Source organism: Balaenoptera borealis, assembly GCF_965194805.1.
Source record: "Balaenoptera borealis genome assembly, chromosome: 13".
Taxonomy (NCBI): domain Eukaryota; kingdom Metazoa; phylum Chordata; class Mammalia; order Artiodactyla; family Balaenopteridae; genus Balaenoptera; species Balaenoptera borealis.
This window is the reverse complement of record NC_138870.1, coordinates 86,882,435-86,905,651: the sequence shown is the minus strand read 5'-3', so window position 1 is coordinate 86,905,651 and position 23,217 is coordinate 86,882,435. Positions and strand designations below refer to the sequence as shown.

Genomic DNA, 23,217 nt, shown 5'->3' with positions numbered 1-23,217 from the left:
TCTGATTTTACAAAGGTCAGTTACTCAGTGATCCATTCGAGCTGATCTACAGCTGCATTTACTTTCTGTGCCCCTAGACCTTTCCGGCAAATGTTGTTTGACAGTAGAAATGAGCATAGCGCTGTGAGGCTTAAACAAGGAAAGAAAGACCTCAGATGGAAAGGTCCTATAGTCTTGCCTTGGCTTGCTCTTTTTCTTTTTCTCTTTCTTTCTTCCCACTCGTTTTTACATGTTTGTTTTGTTTTGCACACATACACTTACCTAACTGGAACTGTAGGATTTAGCATTATAATCTCAAGTGTTTCAGATTTCAAGTGTGTCTCTGTCTCAATTACTAAAATCAGGCTTCCTGGGCAAGGAGAAAGCCTCCACTTTGCTCCCAGCGAATGATTGGGACATAATGAACATCTGGAATGTATACTCGGCTTCTTTACATGATTACTGATAGACCCAATCCCATCGCATTCTTCCAGGACTATAAAAACGTGTTAACATGGTTACATCACACACTTCAGCTAGTTTGTATAAGGCATGATTTTGCCATATGATATTTACTTAAAGTAAATAATAGTCCCATTCAAAGTGATGCTGTAGCTCAGGGCACCCATGTCAGCCCAGCCCTGGCATTTCCTGCCCATTTTCTGGACTTAACCAAATTGCTTGACACTGAGCTGTGTCAACTTACTTTCCAGGCAGCATAGTTTAGTAGTTCCAAGAGAATGATGTTTCTTCTAGTTCGGGGTGACCCCAGCTTTAGTGTGGGTACTTGGACTGCCCCAAATGATGAGTTGCATCTTTTCGTCATGTGTTTCGGAAATGGTTTCCCTCCACAAAGAAAATCCCTCGTGTAGGATAACACAGCCCTGGGTTTGGCATGCTCAGGACATGGATGCTGCTGAAATTTTTCAAAAGGGCTCAATGAAGATCCTGTGGAATTGTAATTTATAAACCGTAAAAATGCAGATGTATCACCACTGATGCTGACTGCTGATGATTGCTATTGTCTGGTTATTCCTGACTGCACTTATTGTCTGTTCTTGGTTCTTCTCTCCCACTGAAAAGATTCCTTTCATTCCCCAGGAGTTTCGGGGTTTATGTTTTGTCTGTTTTGTGTCTGGGTCCTGAGAGTTGGTTGCATTTGGATCACAAGAGTCCCCTGTCCCACTGAGGCTGTCCATAGGGCCAACACCTGGCTAACTGTCTGTAGTTTGAAAACCTTTGCTTTATCTGCAAAATCCACAAAAGTTACTGGGTCAGAAAAGTCCAGATATTGGAAGACTTGACCTAGATAGCCCCTTGGGAAAAACAGATGTCCTTACTTAGCAGTCTCAACCTCTCTCCAAATTTCGCAAATGCTACCACTGCCTCTGGGTGTCTCTTCCTCTCCAAAGCAGTGGAGTGAGTTTAACAAACTTGCAGGGAAGCTAGCCAGTCCAGAATGTGGGATTGCTACCTTGATGGGAACCCAAGCTAGGAAGGAGTCTGCCAGCTGCATTGACAGTGCTCTAGCCCCAGCAAGATCCAAATTTTAAGTCACTGTTTTCCTTGTGAAGAATCAGGGATGTAAAGCCAGAGAGCAGTTGATTAAACGGAAATAGTTCAGCTAAGATTCAACAGCCAGGGAAAGAAGGGGGCACACACACACACACACACACAAAGAATAACTGGGAGCAAAAGGCTAAAATACTAGTCAGTGATAATACAATCTGGTCAAACCATCCTATCCTGAATTGCAGGAAAGTCAGTAAGACTTTAGGAACTGTCCCTAATCCATCATAAGCTCCATTTGGGAATTGCCAGACAGGAAAAGCAATAGCTTTCTGAGAAACCCCAAGCTGCACCAATTCTAAGGCAGGTTGAAAGGGATTTGCTATGTCGTCTATTCCACAACAATCTGTAGATTCTTCCCTAATCTAAGGAAGTATAGACACCAAAGATTGAGTTTGCACTAGCCTCTAGGACGCTAAGAAGTACAGCATAAATTGTCATTGAGTGGGAAATGTTAAGGCCTTTATGTCTCAACAGAACAAAGTTAATTTATTTATTTTTAAAATTTTTTATTGGAATATAGTTGACTTAAAATGTTGTGTTAGTTTCTGCTGTACAGCAAAGTGAATCAGCTATACATATACATATATCCACTCTTTTTTAAATCCTTTTCCCATATAGGTCATTACAGAGTACTGAGAAGAGTTCCCTGTGCTATACAGTAGGTCATTCATTAGTTATCTATTTTATATATAGTAGTGTGTATATGTCAATCCCAATCTCCCAATTTATCCTTCCCTTCCCCCCGGTAACCATAAGTTTGTTTTCTACACCTATGACTCTATTTCTGTTGTAAATAAGTTAATTTGTACCATTTTTTTCGATTCCACATATAAGCCATATCATATGATATTGGTCTTTCTCTGTCTGACTTGCTTCACTCAGTATGACAACCTCTAGGTCCATCCATGTTGCTGCAAATGACATTATTTCATTCTTTTTTATGGCTGAGTAATATTCCATTGTATATATGTGCCACATCTTCTTTTTCCATTCATCTGTCAATGGACACTTAGGTTGCTTCCATGTCTTGGCTATTGTAAATAGTGCTGCAATGAACAGTGCATGTGGGGTGCAGGTATCTTTTTGAATTATGGTTTTCTCTGGATACATGCCCAGGAATGGAATTGCAGGATCATATGGTAGTGCTATTTTTAGTTTTTTAAGGAACCTCCATACTGTTCTCCATAATGGATTCAGTTGACAGATGTTTGCCAGTGTGAGTTGCTTTACTGCAGTTGCCCACATGGAAAGCTCCAGGAAGACTACACTCCAGAAAAATCTATCCTCTGTTCTTACTGTAATTAGAGGAGTATAAGTGGCTTTCAGTATGAGGCAGGCTTTGCCTGAGCTTCTGGCTTGTACATCTTGTTTCTGGAGAGTAATTGTCTCTGCCGCTTTGGTTGCTTGTTTTGTTTTATTAGAAGCAACATGATATAGAGAAAAGTCTGCAGGGACTTGATTTCCTCTCTGTGTATTCTGAGGCAGTAGCTAAGGCTAGAAGTGGTGGGAATGAGGACCAGTAAACATAATCTCTCATTGTTAGTTTCCCCTAAAATGCTCCAAACATGGCTGTAACCAGACTCCATCCTAACTGTACATCTCTAAACTTTTCAGACTGGCTATTTTGGAAATGGCTATTACAATTATTCTAAACTCATGTTTAGAATTAATTATCCCTTTACTGAGTACCAGTAAAAGTCCAACATTGTACTGTGGGGAATGTAGGGGTAGTACAACAAAATACTGCAAGAGATCATCCATCTACCAAAGATGCGTAAACCACGTAGTGGTGTGTATTAGACCAACATGAATTTGAATCCTGGCTCCGTAATTTACTAGGCATTGGACATCATTTAACTTTTCCTAGCTCGATTTTCTCTTCATTCATCTAACAAATATTTTTGAGAATCTGGTATGTTCCCAAAACAGCACCAGGCACTTTGAAACAAAAGTGGAAGTAAAGTATCTATATCATTAAGTTATGTGAGAATTAAGTGAGATGATTAAAATAATATGAAATACACTCAATAATGCTAGTGGTTATTATCATTATTAATTAACAAATATTTATTGAGAACCTATTAAAAACCAAGCACTAGGCGGGGGCCAGGGATGGACAGGTGAACAGTAACAGGCTATGAAGAAGCCATGATGGGCATTAGCAAGAGAGAAGACTGCTGAGGAAGGGAGTGTTTTGAATGACAGGAGAGGATTTAGATGTGACCAAGGAACTCTCAGGAGGTGTAACATGAACAAGGCGTTTGAAGAAGACGATTCCAGCAACCAGAGTTGCCTAGATTGCCATGAGGGAAAACTGGTTAGAAGCCCATCCAATAATCCAGGAATTCATCAATCCGATCTAGAGCAACTCTGAGCAAATTGAGAGGAAGAGGCTGAACTTCAAAGACATGAAAAAGGAAGGAGGGGAAAATGAGGGTGAGGTTTGATGAGTGAGTGCATATAAATGTCACATAAAAAAGCCAAGACTGAGACAGTAAGCATACAGGCTCAAGCTTTGAAGAATAAAGAGGTAAACTAAGTCACTAATACACATTCACACAAACATATATGTATAGGCTACATGTTCAGTCAATACTAAGTACAGATAACACTATTCAATGATGTTTTTAACAACTGTTAACTATAAAAGTAATACCTGCTAAAAGTAAATAATAATAACAATAATATCTAGAAAATGCAGAAAAGTATTGAGAAGAAAGTTAAAATCACTTGTCATCCTGCTACCCAAAGGGTCATAGGGCCCCCATTAATCCAGGCATAGAGTCAGTCTCTGGGGACAGAAGCACATGGGATATCTCTCTCTCCATTTTGCCAATGGGAAGGACATCACCCTATCCCAAACACTACCTTATGCTTGAAACTTCTTCCCATTGATCAAAACTGCAATTTTTAAAATAAGGGAATGAACACACTTATTATCTGGAGAAATTAAGCACAGATGTTTATATGTGTGACTGTGTGCATGCATTTTAGTGGTATGAGTATGGCTGTGTGTGTGTGTCATATGCACACTTGTTCTCCTTAGCGGAAGGGAAAAAAATGAAGCACTGTTTACCTTCTTGTCACCAATGAACAGAATTTTCATAAAATATTAATGATATTGTCAAGGCAAGTGTGCTGTGACTTCCTTTTGGCAACGACCAAGGAACAGTAAGTTCAGGAGCCAAAGTTTAATGTATGGGAGGAAAACTTAGAATTGGGAAATGTAATCCATTAACTTGAGTTTTCTTTTCGTGAGGGAGGACCAGTGAGTGCACCTTTTGAGAACCACTAATGTGGTTATATGCGTCAACTTGGCTACGCCACAGTACCCAGATATGTGGTCAAACTTTCTAGATGTTTCTGAGAAGGTATTTTTTAGATGAGATTAACATTTAAGTCAGTGGACTTTGAGTAAAGCAGATCTCCCTCCATAAAGAAGGTGGGCCTCATCCAGTCAGTCGAGTCACTTAACAGGACAAGACTGGTCTCCCTGGAAGAAGAGGGAATTCTGCCAGCAGACCATCTTTGGACTCAAACTGCAGTTCTTTCCTGAGTCTCCAGCCTGCTGGCCTACTCTGCAGATTCTGGACTTGCTAAACCTCCACAATTACATGAGCCAACTCCTTAAAGTATATTGATCAAGAGAGGGATTAACATATACCCACTACTATATATAAAACAGATAGTCAACAAGGACCTACTGCAAAGCACAGGGAACTCTACTCAGTATTCTGCAGTAACCTATATGGGAAAAGAATCTGAAAAAGAATGGATATATGTATATGTATAACTGAATCACTTTGCTGTACACCTGAAACTAACACAACATTGTAAATCAACTATACTCCAATATAAATTTTAAAATTTTATTTAATTTTTAAATAAAAATTAAATATAAAAAAAAGAGAGAGAGGAGACAGATAGGCAACAGATCCTGTTTGTTCCATGGCTCTGGAGAACTCTGACTAATACAACTGAGTTTAAATATTTATTCTGAGCTCTGAAAGAAGCTGAGGCCTTTACCAAGGTGTTGTGAAAAGGAGCAAAGTGCGTGTTTCCATGGCACACCTTCATTCCACCCTCAAGGGACTATGTTGGGCATAGGACGAGGTACAGTCTCCAAGGATATATGCTTCCCAGATGGATCATTACCAAGGGTTCCCCTAGATTCCGTTTCTCCTCCTCAATTGATTACTCAAACTTCTGTTTATGCAGGGAACCCTCACAGGAAGCAGTCTGAAATGTTTCTTAGTAGCCACCTTCAAGTAAAGAATCGAGACTGGAGGCTATGTGCCCTGCTCTCAAAGAGCACAATAAAACTGCCTCAGTTGACCCACAGGAAGCATGGGACGTTCTGATGAACCAGTTTTTCCAGAAAGTTCATGGCTTACCAGAAATAAGATCTTTTTGCTTCAACCCTTATTGTGGAAAATCTTTATCAACTGTAATCATTTCGTTTTTCCATTAAAATTTACTTAACGAAGTATAAACACTACAATTAAATCTTTCAAAACGGCATCTCTGGCAAGATCATTGTGTGATCAGTCTCCACCTTCGTTCTTCTTACCCAGCACTACTCAGATTGGCCGAGGTTATAATGTAACCCAGGTCTGCTGTTGCATATTTACCTTGAGGCACTATGCCATTCCCAGAATTAATCACAGATTCAGTTACATACAAATCTTTGTTTACAAGAGAATCATGAGGGAATTAGACTGTTTTCCAGTCTTACAGCTCTGTGAAGGCTACTGATGGGGAAAGGAGAGACTAAAGGGCCTCCACAGTGCAGGAGTCTCAGAGCATGGCTGCAGCATTATCTCCCACATCACAGCACTGGGAACCTCTTCATTCCCATCTAATTTTGTCCATGCTGTTCCCTCTGCCTGGAACAGCCTTTACTGTTTTTTTTCATCTTGGATGTGAACTTATGCCTCAAGACTCAACTCAAATGCTATTCACTCTACGAAGACGTTTTCAATATCTCTAAGCTCTAAGAAAGACTGGAATGAAAAAGAGTGAGCTTAAAGGGTATCTAAATTAACAGGAAACATAATTAATACATTTATATGGTGGAATGTTTTACACACAGGGTCTCTGTTCCATGCTTTTTTCATAGTGGTTAGGTTGGGTTTTTTTCCTAACACAAGAGAATGTTACACTGCAATCATGCCCAAATGTCAGATATTCAAATACCAATTACACCGTTTTTTGTCATGAACTATCTGTCATCTGCAATAGAATTTACTTACTTTTAAAATATTTTTCCTTAAATTGATTTTTTAAGACTTAGAAACATATATTTTAAACATCTACTTCAAAAACAGCATCACTTGCCCTGAATAGAAAGTATTCTTAAAAACAAATGCCATAAAACAAAACGGTATTATTAAATTCTGGATAAAACCACTGCATGCAAAGACTTTTGGCTTAAGGTTCATTTTTTGTTTTTTGTGTTTTTTTGTTGTTTTGTCAAAAAGGGCGATTAGCAAGTGTCAGAGAGGCACTGAAGACAGATTCGTACCAAACTGAGACTTTCTCCTCAGTAAATTCAGGCTAGAAAGAGAATTAAAAATGGAACCCCTTCCACTCTTACATGATTCTTTAATGCCATGTCTTTGACCATCAGTGTTAACGCCCACATTCTGAACACTGATGTGGAAGAAAGAGTGTAGAACGGACAGGGGGGACTGAATTTGAGCTTGGTTTGCAAGCACCTAACTTTGTTACATTAAAACAAGTCACTTGTCTATCCACCACTCCCCCACCCCTCATTTTTCTTATTTATAAAATGAAGAAGTTGGTCATTTCACTCTCAGAGAGTTTATTATCTTTTTTATGTGAAATAGTTTACCTTTACCACCATTTATTTTCCAGACTTTGATTCAACCAACAAAATGTTTGGAGCCCACACCAAGAGTAAGCACGGGGAGTAGAGCCATCATGATGATGGAGACGTCATCCCTGCTCTCGTAAAGTTTATCATCTTCCTTTCTCCCCTTAGCACTCTTCCCTTTTTTAAAACTAGAGTGAATTAAATACCTAGCTTATTTGTTTCAAAACATAAGTGCAATTTAAAGTATATTTGAATCCCGAGCTTTGCAAAACTCCCCACGCCTCCCAAATTCCACACATCAACGGTGAAGATTGCGGTGGCAGTTTCCCCGCAGCCCACTAGAGGGCGCGCACATTTTTCTATTCCGAAAGAAAGCGTTCTTTGGGTACTTGCCCCTGAAAATTTGGAATTGGTGTCTCCTTTCCTCACTTTCTTTTCAACTTGGGGCAATTGTGGTGAGCCCTTAGGTTCTCTCACTCCACCAAGCCATCCTCGCCCCATGCAGTGACTCCTCATCTGCCATTACGAAGAATTCTTTTGCTACCCAAACCACAAAAGTTTTGCTTCTGACTGTTCTCAGCATTTGCCCTTTTGACATTTTAGAAGAAATAAGATCCGAGTTTGATGTTGAAAAGAAAGCATTGATTTCTTTAGTGGGAGGATTTCTTCTCCCTATTACTGTTTTCCCTAGCTGTGGGGAAAAAGCGCCTCTAAGGATTTAAAGCAGTTCCTTTGAGCTAAAGATCTTTCTGAGGGCTAACAGAGCTGCTTCTGAGCAGATCTTTTGGAGCTGCCATTGGTCCCCTTGTTAAGCAGCCTGTTGTATTTTTGAGGCCCAGCCTTTTCCTCTGAGTTTTACATTCTGAATTGACCAGATCTTGATCTCAGACATTGGAGAATACACTCCCAGACCAACCCTCCTCACAAACTGTGAGCCAAGAGACAGGCCCAGTAGTTTACCCCAAGTTCTCTGCCTGGTGGGTGGCCCCAAAGCCTTAAACCTCACCCGTTATTTGGTTCCAAAGTCCTCTTACCCCCAGATATCCATCCTAAGCTTTTCGTAGGAGTCAGCACTGACATTAATGAAATAAATTGTAAGTCTGCCCCACTGCACATGGATATGAGATGACCTTTTGAATGAGCGACTCTGCAGTTGACATGGGGAGGACTGGGAATGTGGCTTGAGCAAAAAGAGTGGGGGACGGGGTCTTGCCCCCCCCTTTCTGTGAATCTCCATCAGCCTGCTCTTAAGGAGATGAACGACTTTTTTTTTTGTTGTTAAGAAAGGTGTCAGAAGTCTTCTGAGACTGCAGCTTTATGCAAATACGCTACTCAAGAAGAAGGCTTTAGGGGATAGTTATTTATATCCCTCAGGCATTACACATGCAAAAGGTGAAACTGTGAATCTCTGCATTTCCAGGAGTGGATGTTCTCATGATGAGCACATCCTTGCTATTTTGGTGGCACACAATTCCCATATCTAACTGTCAGGTTGTTCCAGGCAGGAGACTACATAATCATTCAGTAATTTTAGAACGACCCTGTATGTTTCTCTCCAATGGGGCTTCTTGACCTGAACTTTTCCTAGGGCTTAGATTTACTACCACCTTGGACCCTCTAGTAATAGGTGCATCCATCTCTTTTTCTCTTAAACAGGTGCAGGACTCAGTCATTAAAAAGTCATCATGTGGCACATTTATTGCCCTTTGGCTTTCATGTTGACTCCTGGAATTAGCCAAGAAAATGGCCATTTCCCTAGGAATTATTGCTCTGTTGCTGGCTCACCCTACCCAGAAATCTAGACCATTCTCCACATTGAAGTATACAATAATCACTTCAGGAAATTGCTTTCCCTGTTGGAAACTGAGAGCTCACATCGGAATGTTTCCACAGCACAGCTGATGATAATTACGACTCACTGAAATTTCAGTTTTCTTTGATTGTGACATAAAAACTGGGACATAAATTAAAACCCAATTATCCTTTAAGGGTAAAACCAAGAGACTGTGAATCTGTGTGTCGATAGTGCAGGAGCCCACTGTCGGATGGAACGGTGTGCACTCTGTCTCCCGAAGCAGCCTTTTACATGAAATGGCTGGGGATAAGGTGATCTGTTCATACGGCATGCCAAAAGAGCCCATCAAACTGGGGTACAGCCTTGGAGAGGGCAGTGAGCTCCTAGGACATCTTGCAACGATTAAAACAAGCGAAAACTGCAATGGGAAAGTCACGGCCTTTACCTGTGAAGGTGCCCAGCGGTGGACCCAGGCACCCAGCACCAAGACTCAGCGGGTACCTGACTCTGCATACGTGGAAATGGCAGATCTTTCTACGTGTGAGACAATCTACATTATCAAAGTCCATGAGAGGAAGTTGGACTTTTTTTTTTTTCACGAAGGATGTGATCTGCCAAAGCTGCGGGGGAAAAAAACAGATCTTTGGTAAATCAGGTCCTAAGTTAAATGTGTGAAGGGGAGGTAATTAAAGGAAGTCTTGGATTATTCTCGAAGTATAGGAATTGCCCACACACCTACAGATGCCTCCCAGGCCACCTCTTGATGATGCATATTTGTAGACTCTTTAGGTCAAATCGCATCCCCTGGAACTTCCCAACTTTGCACCCCAAAGCCTCTCATGACACACCCCTCCTCCCCCATCCTGGATTCTCAACAGGGTTTCACTTCCCTGTCTTTCCAGAGAAAGTGTGCACTTTTCGTATTTTTAAAAGAGCACATACCCTCCACATGACAACAGTGTTTTCCTCTCTGTCTCTGCCACTTAGCTGACAGCCCCTGTGGGGCCTTGACTGTGATGCATGTAATTGGGCACATAGTAGGCACTCACTAACTGATGCTGAATGTACTGCACCATTAAAATGGCATCACTCCGAACGTCTAACTTGTCTTTCTCGAAGGTAAACACTGCCACAAGTTATGAATCACAGAGAAGCCTTGAGCAAACTCAACCCCCTTTCAAAACCAATCGGGTTTTCTTTCGAGGGCACTCACTTCTGCAAACAACTTCCTGGCCACAGGACAACATAAAGACCCAGACAAGGGTTTCCAGCAGACCTCTGTTTTGAGTCGATGCATCAATATCACTGGGTCTCCTGAGAATCACGAGAGAGAGAGGCAAGGTCCAGACTATCTCCACCATCCCTGGGAAACCATGCCCCGACAGACCTCTAGGGAAAGTGGGATGTCCGACCTGGGCTTTTGCAACCTTATTTCATAATCTACTTTCTTATCTCCTACTTCGCAAAACCGAAGAGAAATTGGTGCAAACTATATCGACAAAAGATCAGAACTTGATTCTCAGTGGCAAAGGCAAGTATACATTATAAATAGCAAAACAGCTGGCTTGGACCATGTTGCCGGCCACTCATCCAGTTGAGAGATTTGAATGACATCATAACCCTTGAGAGGGTATTGCTAGCCAGCTGGTGTTATTTAGAATACACAAAAACTGGAGAAATAAAATGCACTCACGTGCGCATGCGCGCGCGCACGCACACACACACACACACACACACACACACACACACACACACACACACACACACTCAGGTTCAAGTTATGCAGAAAAATATGAACGACAGGAAAATCATTTTCCCCTCAGGTGCCCTTCCCCTGGGGTGAGGGCGGGGGTGATAAGCAGCAGAGTAGAGGAAGGAAGAAAAAGATTTTGTTTTATTATTTCAGTTGGCTTTACAGCTCAGCAAAATCTCTGCCCTGTCGTGGGCAAAAGGCATTAGACAGTGTCCTAAAGGGAGCCAACTGCAAAGCTGCCCGCCCCTTTCCAGGTTCTAGGAAATGAGATCATTCCCCTCACTTGGCAACTAGGACGAGGGGTCATCCCAGCGCTGTCTTCCAATCTAGTTTACCCCAGTCATTTGAGGGTTAAAATTGTAGGGTATGTTTGAGATGGTCTTTTTTTCATTTCTTTTTTTTCTTTTTTTTTTTTTTAATTTTGCGTTCGCTCTGGAATATAAAATTGCTTGCCCATCCTCCAAGTATATTCCTTTCATACTGGTAAGGTGTATTAGCAGATGTGTGTGTCTTCCTGCCCAGTAGAAAGTTAATCAGAGGACAACATTGGTATTTTAATGTCTGCTCACCCTGTCACTAACACGCATTCTTTTAAGGGAAAAAATGCTTCTGTGCTCTAGTTTTAAAATGCAAAGGTATGATGTTATTTGTCACCATGCCCAAAAAAGTCCTTACTCGATAACTTTGCCAGAAGAGGGAGAGAGAGAGAAGGCAAGCGTTCCCCCAGCTGTTTCCTGTCTACAGTGTCTGTGTTTTGTAGATAAATGTGAGGATTTTCTCTAAATCCCTCTTCTGTTTGCTAAATCTCACTGTCACTGCTAAATTCAGAGCAGATAGAGCCTGCGCAATGGAATAAAGTCCTCAAAATTGAAATGTGACATTGCTCTCAACATCTCCCATCTCCCTGGATTTCTTTTTGCCTCATTATTCCTGCTAACCAATTCATTTCCAGACTTTGCACTTCAGAAGCAATGGGAAAAATCAGCAGTCTTCCAACCCAATTATTTAAGTGCTGCTTTTGTGATTTCTTGAAGGTAAATATTTCTTACTCTTTGAAGTCATTGGGGAATTTTCTTTAAACTGTGTACTGTTTGCTTCTGCTTAGAGACGTTCTTCACTTTAGAATTTTCATTGTTTCGGCACCGGGAGTTATTTATAAATTGCTGAATATGCAATTCTGTGGGATCTGAAAAAATAGCTCCGGGAGATAAATGCCTTTGCACAGATATCTGTATGAGTAAAAACTATTGCAAGGTACTTATGCTAAATCCTCCACTTCTGCAGGGCTTGAGTGGTGTCATTATAGAAGATTCCTTTAAATCCTGTCTATGGTTAAGGGCTAGAGAGCATGGATATGAACTTTTGGATTTTTTTTTGCAGGTGCAGATGTTTTATTTTTAAGACCATGTTCGTGTGTATGTAGGACTGTGTGTGTATGTATTTGTGTGTGTGTAACTTGTCAGGACTTTTATTACAAGGCATGCCACATATAAAGAGTTACATTTTAAATGATATTAAAGCTTTTAAATGTGATCTTTGGAGCGAAGGTCCCGGAACTCTCTGCACTTACGCCCAGAGAGTCAAAGTTAGAGTGAAGTTTACTTTGCTCTTCTGAAAAAGAACTCCTTAAGAACTCTTGCTGACCTTGCACATTCGTATAATTTAAACAAATGCATACTGTATATGGAAAGCGGAAACTTTCTAGCAACTGCTATTCCAAGTTTTTTCTTTTGAAGAGGATTCTCAGGGGCGAAGTTTGGACTTGGGGTTTCGTGTTGTAAAACTCTGATTTTATACTCGGTGTTGTAAAGTCTCTTTAGGTAAATTTGGCTGGCGTTGTCAATGCACTGACTTCTCGTTTCCAATCACTGGCCCTAGTTCAAGTTTCCATTCTCAGCAAAATTATCTCTCTCAAGACTTGTGTTTTTCCAATTTGCAAGCACTTTTAAGCCGCTGTCACTGGCTCCCCGATGCAATTGCCTGAGGGCTCAATTCATAAAACGTCCCTACCACTTAGTACGGTAATCATTTGCTGCTTTCAAATACTCCACCACTAGGACTTTTCTTAGTCAAGTAAGTGGCTTAGGAGTTAAGGATACATCCTTGCCAGGCACCTGATTCTGCTGCACTTGAGATGCCAAGATGCACGCCGGCTACCTTGCTTTTAAAAGAAATGAGGTCAATATACACATATGCTATGTGGTCTGAGAGCTGGGGGCTTTGTCTCCCTGCTTAGACGATCTTAGAAGAGGCTGTGGAGTGTTATCTCTGCATTAATTACAAGTCTGGAAAACTCCAAATGAACTTTCCATGTTGTGTATGCTGAACTATTCAGAAGTAGAGCTAGCCGTAAGTTGTTGCTTTTTCCTGTACTTGGAGCAGGAAGTGGTTTGAGGGAGCTACGTGGTCTTTCAAACGTAATTCAATGAGTAAAGGTGTCTGCCAGGCAGAACTAGCAAGCTGATTGTACTCTGAGTCTCAAGATATTTCCGAGTGTTTGAATCAGGAGGAAGAGGGCACAGGAGAGGACTGAAGCTTGGGTCACTGTCTAGGGCGGCTACTATAGGCACACAGTGGAAATTGGTGGCTCGATTTGGAGGAAAAGATTGACTCAAATCCCAGCCGTGCAATTTGTTCATTGTCTGAATGGACAAAAGGCAGTTTACCCAGGCTCATAGCATACCTGCCTGGGTGTCCAGATGTAACTAGATGCTTTCACAAACCCCACCCACAAAGCAGCACATGCTTTTAAGTCCTCAGTTTATTCACATCAGTCTCATAATACCCACCCTGACCTGCTGTAAAAGATCTGGAACAAACAAAAATGGTTACACCTACAGTGAGTATTTTCTTATGACTATTGCCCTCAAATTTTGCTGGGCATTTTTATTGTAGCCCAAACATCTGGAATCAATTGATATTCCATTTATTTAAGATAAAAAGAAAGGTCTTTTAAATTTTGGATTTGTGAATGATTTTTTGAGAAAGAGTGCTCTGCAATTTTTTTCTTTTTTCTCTTCTCTTTCTCGTTCTTCCTTCCTTTCTCTCTCTCAGATCTTTCCTTTCTCTCTCTTCATTTCTTTTGTGTTTGGAAAAATAAAAGGCCCAGGAAATGATGAACATATGGGGCCACTTGTTTCGAACTTTTAACTCCTAAGCAAGTTCCTTATTGTTTTCTTTCTGGGGAACATAATGTGATAAATTCTCTGGTTCTCTGTGGGTGTACTGGACCGTTCCCTGAACTAAAGGCAAATGCACTAGAGGTTCTGTCTTGTCCTAGAACTATAAGTGCTGATATTTATCTTAGAACATAACTCAGCAAAAAAAAAAAAAAAAAAAAAAGAAAGAAAGAAAGGAAAAACCTGTAAAAAATAAATCTTAAATTCTTAAATGCTAGAGATTTATATGTATTGCTGGGTTTAAATGTGTCATATAAAATAAATAACTACTAAAATATAATTTTGACCTCTAATGAAGTTCTCAATTCACTAAGGCTATAAGCTGAGTACCTTTTCCCCTGGATTTCACGAGAACTGAAGAACTTGAAGGCATCTACAGTTGCAGGTGCTTGGCCTTAAGCATCACTATTAAATCAACAGAGAAGGAGGGATGGAGAAATAGGATTGGCAAAATAACATACATTCTAGAACTGGCCCATTGCCAGAGTGTGGGATATGTTCAGTAAGATCAATTATGAGTTTTCTCTTTTGAAAAGGGCAAGGAAATCCAGTTGGGTTGGACTGGCTGAGATTTCCACTGGAAATATTGAAAGGGAAAACTCCCACCAATTATTTTATAACTAAGAAAGATGAGGATTGGATGACTTGTTTCTAGCGGTCCCCGTGGCTTTGGCTACATGGGGGTGGAGGGTTTCCATGAACAGGTCCTATGGAGAAAATGGAAGAAATGGTCCATCAAGCTTTCACCTCCTCTTCTATTTTATGTCCATTATTTATGAGGATTTGCAAATAGAGGAGGCTTTTCATTTTCCACAGTTTTACAAGCATTAACTAAATATTTACATTGTGTTAACGAGAGTCAGGGGTTTAGGGGTTTTTTTCTCAATTGCTGAGCTGAAAGTCTGGCCACAAAAATGGAAATCTTAATTACAATGATGGAGCAAACTTTGCCACTGATGTAGAGAGCCATTAAGTTAAGAGTCCGTGGAGGGCAAGGAAGGTGGTTGGAAAATAAATGACTGAGTCTGTTTCTCCAAAAGTGATGGGGTTAAATGGACCTGCCACCACTGGGAGTTTCAGAAAAGCCTCTTTGCATAATGATAGCTTCCAGCTTAACTACATGACCTTTTGATAGGGTCCCTCGCTTAACATCCTGCCACTGACTCTGCTGATGCTTCTGAGAGTGAATGCATCTGAGGGGGGTGAAGCTACTCACCTTGGAAGGCTTCCTAGAAGAAACCACATCTTGGTGCCACAAGTAGCAATATGGAAAAACTTAATGATCACCTTCGCATTGTTTCTACTGCTGAGAGTGAGGATGGAGACTTGAGCCACAGGAATCCTGCTTCTGGCAGGGCTGCCATTTGGATGTCTATCATTTGCTAAGTCAAGCCAACCAGGGGTTCCTGCTATAAAATGGTTACAGTGACACATAAGTCCCTCCAAGAGATGAAGTCAGAATTCCTGTGACTTTAAAAAAAAAAGGCTTTTGCAGGTTTTGAGCCCAGTGCCCTGTTCATGGAAGGCACAGTCCACATGTGTGTTGATCTGATATTGAGCTTGACACGAGGGGCTTTAGAATGAAGAGGGCGTAGGGTCTACTTAGCATAAGCCAATTTCATTCCTAAATCCTCACATTTTTCCCGTTCCTGATTTTTAACTTCTACCTGTAGTTGTTAATTGCTGATCTTCCCCAGGTAAGAAATCTCTCAGTCTCTCTTTCTGTGTTTCTCTCTGTCTCTGTCTCTCTCTCAAGTGAAAAAAAAAAAAAAAAAACTGTAATGATATATAGTATTTTCACCAGTTCTTTTTCAGCTGCAGTAAATTCTCTTTAATCAGTAGCTGGGGAATGATGTTCTGGTTAATTTAATATTCTGGTCGATAATGAATGCACATGCTATTTGTGGATGGCCAATCTTGAGAGAACTTAAATTAATAAAACATATTTGGCCCCAAATCTGGACTGAGCCCAATTTAACCTTTGATGATTCCAAAGGTTTACCAGGATCTCTGAGCGGTGTGGGATCCCACTGCAATAATAGCACCTTTCACGTTCACGTAGTAAATGTTTCTAGATATTTTATCTCACTGAATTGTAATAGGAACCCATAAAGATGGGGTTCAGGAAGGATTTCCCCAAGGTTCCACAGTAGCAAGAGGATTCAACTCAGGTTGGCTGATGCCAAGACCTGCTCAGCCCTCGCTGCCCTGCGGTCACTCACACACCTTGTTGCACTTCGGAGCGGGTAGTTTTGATTAATGACAGGAAGGGAGAGCTGAGGGTAAAGGCACCCCTGCCTCGCCCCCATCTCCTGGCAAGGACCCAGGAGGAAGCATGACCCTCCTTCTGCTTCTTCGGCAGGTAAAGATGCACATCACGCCCTCCTCGCATCTCTTCTACTTGGCCCTGTTCTTGCTCACCTTCACCAGCTCTGCCACGGCTGGACCCGAGACCCTCTGTGGGGCTGAGTTGGTGGACGCCCTTCAGTTCGTGTGCGGAGACAGGGGCTTTTATTTCAGTAAGTAGCCTCCTTCTCACTGCTCTGTGGATTTACAACCGCAGGGAGTGTGTGAAGAACTGAATGACTGCCCACGGCTGGCAGCCGGCCTCAGCCTCCGAGATTCTTCACCTTAAAGCGAGCCTAGTGTTTCCGCGGGGCTGTGGCACGTTTTGCAGATTTCAGATGGAATTTTCCTCCTTAGCAGTTTGTCTTTTAATGACTTCCCACTGAGCTTTCCTGCAACTATGCTGCTCTACCCTCACTCTTCCATACCTTCCAGTGAAAAGGTGTGACAAAATGGCCCTGGAGGATTAAGGTTTTGGTTTTTGAGATCTGTGAGTGCACGTAGCAACCATATGTGAACACGTAGGGCTGTTTTAAGTGCTAGGTTATTTGGAGGAAACTAGGAAGGTGGACTTGGGCAAAGAATGATGGGGCCCTTCCCAGATGCCTCCATGTGATATGAAATCACCAGGAACACACAGAAGGTGAACCTTGCTGAAAGGCACATTTGCAAATACACAGGCTCTCACTCAATGCAAACTGAAATGCTGAATTAATTTGCCCTCCATTCAAACTGACCTTGAGTCTTTGTTATTGCCTTCCTTTGACATTGCTCTTCTCTGGAGCTCTCCAGTGATGTCTCCATCTGGAAAAGGGTTTCTGACAAGTGCAAGGTCACTTATCCCATAAGTAGGTCTCAGGTGATTAAAAAGTCAACAGTCAATAAAAAGTAGACTGCCAAGTCCACGCTTGCAAATAAATAATAAACACAAACAAGAGTCCATGCTACCTGAGGGAACAGATCATTTAAAGAACCTACCTCAGAGGCAACTGTCTCATTGTATACTACAGGACACTGATGGAAAGCCAGATGCTCATTCTGTATAATTCTTTGGAAATTTAGAGAGTTTCAGGAAACTGACTCTCAGGTCCTCAAGACCATGAATCATTCTTAGAGGTTCATATCGCTTAAGTGTAGACAGCTTACCTCAGTTACCCACTAGGCTTTGAATAGCTCCTGTGATGACTCACAAACTTCAAGTCTCTCTCATCTTCTTCCCAGGAAGGGGTGTGTGTGTGTGTATGTGTGTGTGTGTGTGTGTGTGTGTGTGTGTGTGTGTGTGTGTGTGTGTGTGAGGCTGGAAGGAGGGGTCTGTGTGTAGCAGTCCAGGATGAGTACGGAGCATGGGAAGGAAGAGGCTGATAGGCGTGTTGATGGTCTGTACTCATTGTAGATTTGGTGACAAATAGCTTTTCAACAACTAGTGACAGAAAGTGAGAAGTGCTTTCTACTCTTTGAATGGGAAAATTCCCACTCTCTGTTTCCAGCCAATGCTTTGAGTGAATTCATTTATTTTTCTGGCAATAAAGCGATTCTATCCCATTCTCTGTTGCTATGCAGATGAAAGCCTTCATTGGGTGAGTGCTTTTCAAATAGCAGGCTTGTTTTACCTTCAGAATATCTTGAGGAAGGCAAATGTGTCACACGAACATCACCCAACGAAGGGTTGTCACTATTCTTTACTTTGCTACTACTGATCCACATTTTACAAGATGGATAAGTGTTTCTCACTTATTATGCCCAAGAGGATTTTTTTGTCTTGATAATCCATTTGTGCCATTTCCTTTTACCCAGTTCACTAAGTGATTGCCAAGCCCCCAAGTGTCTTGTGTTATGTGCCAGGTTGAATTGTGATGTTCAGTGTGACACGCTCCAGGATTTCCATGCACAGTGCATGGAAACTGGGTCTTTCTATGACTGTGATGCTTGCATTAAATGATTGAAAATGAGAATGGAAAGAAATAATTTGGTCTCAAGTAACCATATGATACTTATATATGTTCACGCAGATAGTTAAGAGTATTGGACAACTGTGATGGAAACTGATTTCAACGCGCTGAAAGGCATTCTGTTACTCCAAGGATCAAAGTTTAGCAAATGTGTTTTAATTCCATTTTAGTAACTTGAAAGGGGAAGGTTCTACATGGCAACTCTTAATGTTTAGAGTATGACTTTGGATAGAAAGTGGTTTTATAAATTGTGTTTTATTATTATTGAGAGTCTAGGTTTCATAAGTTCTGCCTTATAGAACTCCATGACTTAATATAAATTATTTGTCAGACATAAACCCTCATGCACCAAAGTATTCTTATTAACTTTCTAGTCAACTGGACTAGCCTTTTTGCCCAAGAGAAGTTAACCCCTTTAAATTCTTTAATTCAAAACATCGATGGAGCATCTGCTATGTGTAAGACACAGTACGAGGCATGAGTGAGATACCTAGAAATGAACGAGAGATTAACTTTGCCTTCAAGGAACTCACAGTCTAGTTGGGAGGTTAAAAAAAATAAGTATCAATATTATCAAGTGTCATAGAGAAAACTAATCATGGAAGAATAGATTATAGTCCTTTATGCTTTTCCTGAATACTTTTTCCCATTTTTTGAAATCACCTAACCCGGATCTGCCCTCTCAATGGGCTCCTTGATACCAAAAGCCATATTTATTTACCACTGAATCCCAGTATCTAGCTCAATGCCTGGCTGATATAGCTGCAGCTCTAATTTGATTGTTGAACTGGCAGGGCTGAATTGAACGGAATCCAGCTGAATGGAATGGCATGGCTTGTTTGGGATCTTAGTCTTCAGAATCATCAAGAATTAGGTTTGTCATGTACTTTGGACAATTCTCACCTCATATTTACCCACCTATTTGATAAAACTTTATCTTTTTTCAACTGAATACAGTGTATACTAACAATGACTTAGAGGCAGCATTTTGGCCCTCCCCAAGCTACGCTGATGGTCTGTTTTGTGTCTAAGCCAATTATTCTTACAGGCATTAACTGTTGTCAACAAATTTTATTGAGTTTCCTTTTTGCCCCTTGAGATTTACTGTGTGTGGAGAAGTCAGCTCTAAGCATTTACAGCCTTTGAAATACTTTTTAGAGGAAAGCAGTCTTCCCTACCTCTATCCTCTGTCAATCGACTCTTATTATTTTTTTTACCCTTATTTTCAAAGTTTTATTGCAGCTGTGTGTTTCATTTTAAGCTACTTCAAATCCATTTTGTATGTATGGATTTTTTCATAGTGGAAGGGGGTTTCTGATCTTAGTTTGAAACACAAACATCTAAAAGAAAATTGCCTCCATATCTATCTTTTTTATTGGGCTGGAACATTTAACAAGGAGAATTTTTAACCCTATTAGAGACAGAACTGTTCCAAATAATTTTTTTTTGTAATGTTTATTTTGCATAGATTGACCCAATGCTGTAAATGAGTTCCTATTTCTCTACAAGCCCAAGTTCCACTAGAGCACAGGGGAAGCCACCTTCTGGATTATTTGTTTTGTGAACATCTTCCCAGCATAAGTGAAATAGTTCCTCTATAATAATGCAGCTTCCGCAGACATTTTATGCAATGAAATTTGCAAAGAAGAGCTAACTACTGATCCTTCCCTATGTATCATAGTAAGAGAGCATATCAACCAGTTTCATACTTTCATAGTCTTGGGAGAAAAATGGTGGCATAATGGAGCTGGCACATTGGGAAAGAGCTAGCTAGCTATTATCTTACCAGATTGATGGAACCCTCCTAGAGAGCAGCTTGTTATAACCTCGCTGTGCATGGAACAAAGCAAGAGGAAAAGAGCTTCAAGTGAAATAGGAGAAGTTAAGCTTGCCATAGATATAACTTTTGACAGTCATGGTGATTAACCATTTTAACATGCGCTTTAGAGGCTTGTGGAATTTCTCTCCTTGAAGATACTTTAAAAATTGACGGACAACCAACCACCTTGGATGGTTTCAATTAAGAGCAACCAAAAGAAAGCGAGTTTCTGGGGTCCTTTTTAGTTTTAAGAGTCTATAAACAGTCCCTTAAATAAACTGTATATGCTTTACCTCGGCGGTCTGGGAAAAAGGAGAAGTAAATCAATTAGAAAGGAAAGTTGGATGCCCTTTTGGCTATTCCAGATTTATAGCTTTTGTAAAACATACCTCCAATGCATAGTTATTAAGAACAGGTCTGAATAAATGAATGGCATTCTTCATGTGTTAGAACATACTGTTTTATAAAGAGTTTAAGTAAAACTTTGCAATGAATTTCATTGTTATTGATTGCAACAACCTTCCTAGATCGAAGTTATTATTATTAACTCAAGCTTCTTTCATTTGAAATATAGTGCTCAGAAAACTACTCCCAGACCTGTCATTCATTAGCTGTATGACTTTGGCAGGCATTTAAACTTCCTGAGCCAAAATGTCCTTGTCTATAAAACAAGGGGATTTTGTTAAAGTAAATGACCTCTTCTAACTTTAACAGACTCATAGTCTAGGTTGTAATTAACAAGGATTTGGTGCTATTCAAGAAAGGAGAACCTTGGATTTAAATAGTGACCTGACCAAAGAACATTTAGACTCCTTTATCTTCTCCACATAGTTTCTTTTCCTTCCCAAAGATAGGAGATCCCACCTACTTAAAGAAAGAGGAGCCAGCTTCTTTGTTTTATTTTGTTTTAAGCTGGGTTCCAACCCCTCGGGGATGAAATAGAAGCTCAGACATGACCAAATACACGCAAGTCATCTGGCCAAAGGAGCACACACCTCATGAAAACAGATTGCCATTTTTCCTTACTAGGAAGGACGAGCTGACAGGTCTCATCTTTACATTTTCTCACTCTCCTGGACGTGAGGATGGTAAGTAGGTCATTTTTTAGCTGCCCTTTATTAAATTAGAGGGGGCAAATTAGAATCTATAGGCTTCTAAACCTTGACTAAAAGCCTTTTCCCAGCCTATTGAGATTGCCTTTCCATTAAAGGAGAGTGCACCTCTGGGGACACCCAAAGACACAGTCACCCACCATTAGTATTGCTGTCAGTGGGGCTGGATTTGAGCTGCACCATTTGCATCCTTGGCTTGGCGCCACTTAGACAGCCAGCCATGCATTTGTATGACAGCTGGTCAAGCTTTTCTCTTTGAAACTAACTGGAACATGTGGGATTTGACCTTGGCCCTGGCCTCATTAGCACCACTAAGTTAATAGGCCACAGATATTCTTAAAGAAAAACAATGAGTTTTTTTATTGACCCTAAGTGCTTGCTACTATTTAAAAATGCCCAAGGGGACCAGTCTGGGCAACCAAGGGACTGCTAAGAAAGTGATGATTTCTGTGCAAATTCAGAAAATAATTTGCATTTTCCTGACATTGTAATGCTCTTTGAGACCATCTTCTCCCTGATGGATAATTACAAGAAGCAGGAGAGGGAAGAATTCAAAACCAAGCGTGGTCTCTGTTGCAAAGAATCCAGGGTTTGAATCCCAGCTCTGAAACTTACTTGGTGGGTGGCACTGAGCAAGTAACTTAACCTCTTTTTTTCCTCAATTTGCTCATCTATAAAACGGGGCCTACCTCATAAAACTGGTTAATATATTAGAACATATTAAATTAGAATTCTGCCTGGCACATAGTAACCATCATAAACACATTAGCAATTATATTTATTTACTCTCTTCTGGGATCATTTGCAGAGTCTATTGCAAAGGTAGAGGTATCAGGGCAGCCCAATTCATTATACACTCATTTCTCTCTACAGGGGCAGCTGATAAAACCTGTTGCTAGCAGTAACAGTTACATAGTAGTTTCAGTAACACAAAGGATGCCTTATGTTTGACTAGTATATTCACTTTTTCAAAATCCAGCTGTATCAGCTCTCTCACTTTGTCTTTACCCCAGTCTTAGACGGCAAGAATTATTGCTTAATCGGACAAATGAGAAATGTGAGACACTGAGATTCTGTGACTTACCTCACTGGATGGATGCAGAACCAAAGTCCAGTTCTCTTGTCTCCAAGAAGCATGTTCATCTGGCCGTTCACATTGTTTAAAGGTCCAAAGTGTTATAGCACAGGGAGATGCTTCCAAAAATCCCAGGCTTCCCTAAGAGATCAAGAGCAGGAACCCCTCAGTTCAGTGTCAATTCTGAACACTTCTTTGAAAGGAGGCTTGAGGGAGACATCCATGTAATGGCCCTACATTTTACCTTCTAGAAAAACTTAGAAAATACTAATAGAATTTCCTCAGGGTGCACAAGAAAAGCTTCTTTGATTAGCAGCTGCTGCTGTTCAAGACCCTTCACAGACTGGACTGCCCTCAGACAGAGCACCGCATCTCACCCATGAGCAGGAGGGTATGCCTTATGATCTGTGGGACCCTCTCCTCTGGCCAACTTCAAGTTTTCTTCTTTCTCTGCCGGCAAACCTCAAGTGCTTTATTTCTAGCATCTATGAGTTCTGCTGGTTTTTCTCAAAGACCTACTGAAGAAAGGCTGTTTATTGGACCAAGGATCGTTCTCTGGGTGCTATAAGAGAGGTGGTAAAGGAGAGGTGGTCCCAAGGCACCATAAGCCTGAGAGTGAGCCAGGCAGGAAGAGTCTTCCCCAGCTTGGCCATGAAAGGAGCTGTGGGAGCAGCCAGGGGTTTGGATGGGAGGCTTCCACCTGTGCAGGCGCCCCTCAACCAGTTGCTTGAAGACCAACGGTATCGGAAGTTTTCAGATCTTCAGTGGTTGGCAGGTGCATATCTCCATTTGGGATCCAAAA

At 41.0% G+C, this 23,217-nt stretch overlaps 1 protein-coding gene and 1 long non-coding RNA gene across 4 annotated transcripts in view; one reads left to right on the top strand and one right to left on the bottom strand.

Annotated features, from left to right (window-relative positions):
• Positions 1-23,217, bottom strand: part of LOC309608954 — a 1,139,914-nt gene that overhangs the window by 764,897 nt on the left and 351,800 nt on the right. The window lies entirely within an intron of this gene.
• IGF1 (insulin like growth factor 1) overlaps positions 4,031-23,217 on the top strand; it is a 152,873-nt gene continuing 133,686 nt past the window's right edge. For 2 of the 3 annotated variants that reach the window (XM_082349688.1, XM_082349687.1), the window contains exons 1-2: positions 4,031-11,969; positions 16,477-16,633. In XM_082349688.1, coding sequence (XP_082205814.1) covers positions 11,907-11,969; positions 16,477-16,633 — 220 coding nt within the window. In that variant the 5' untranslated portion in view covers positions 4,031-11,906. The other variant, XM_082349686.1, reaches the window with a different exon arrangement.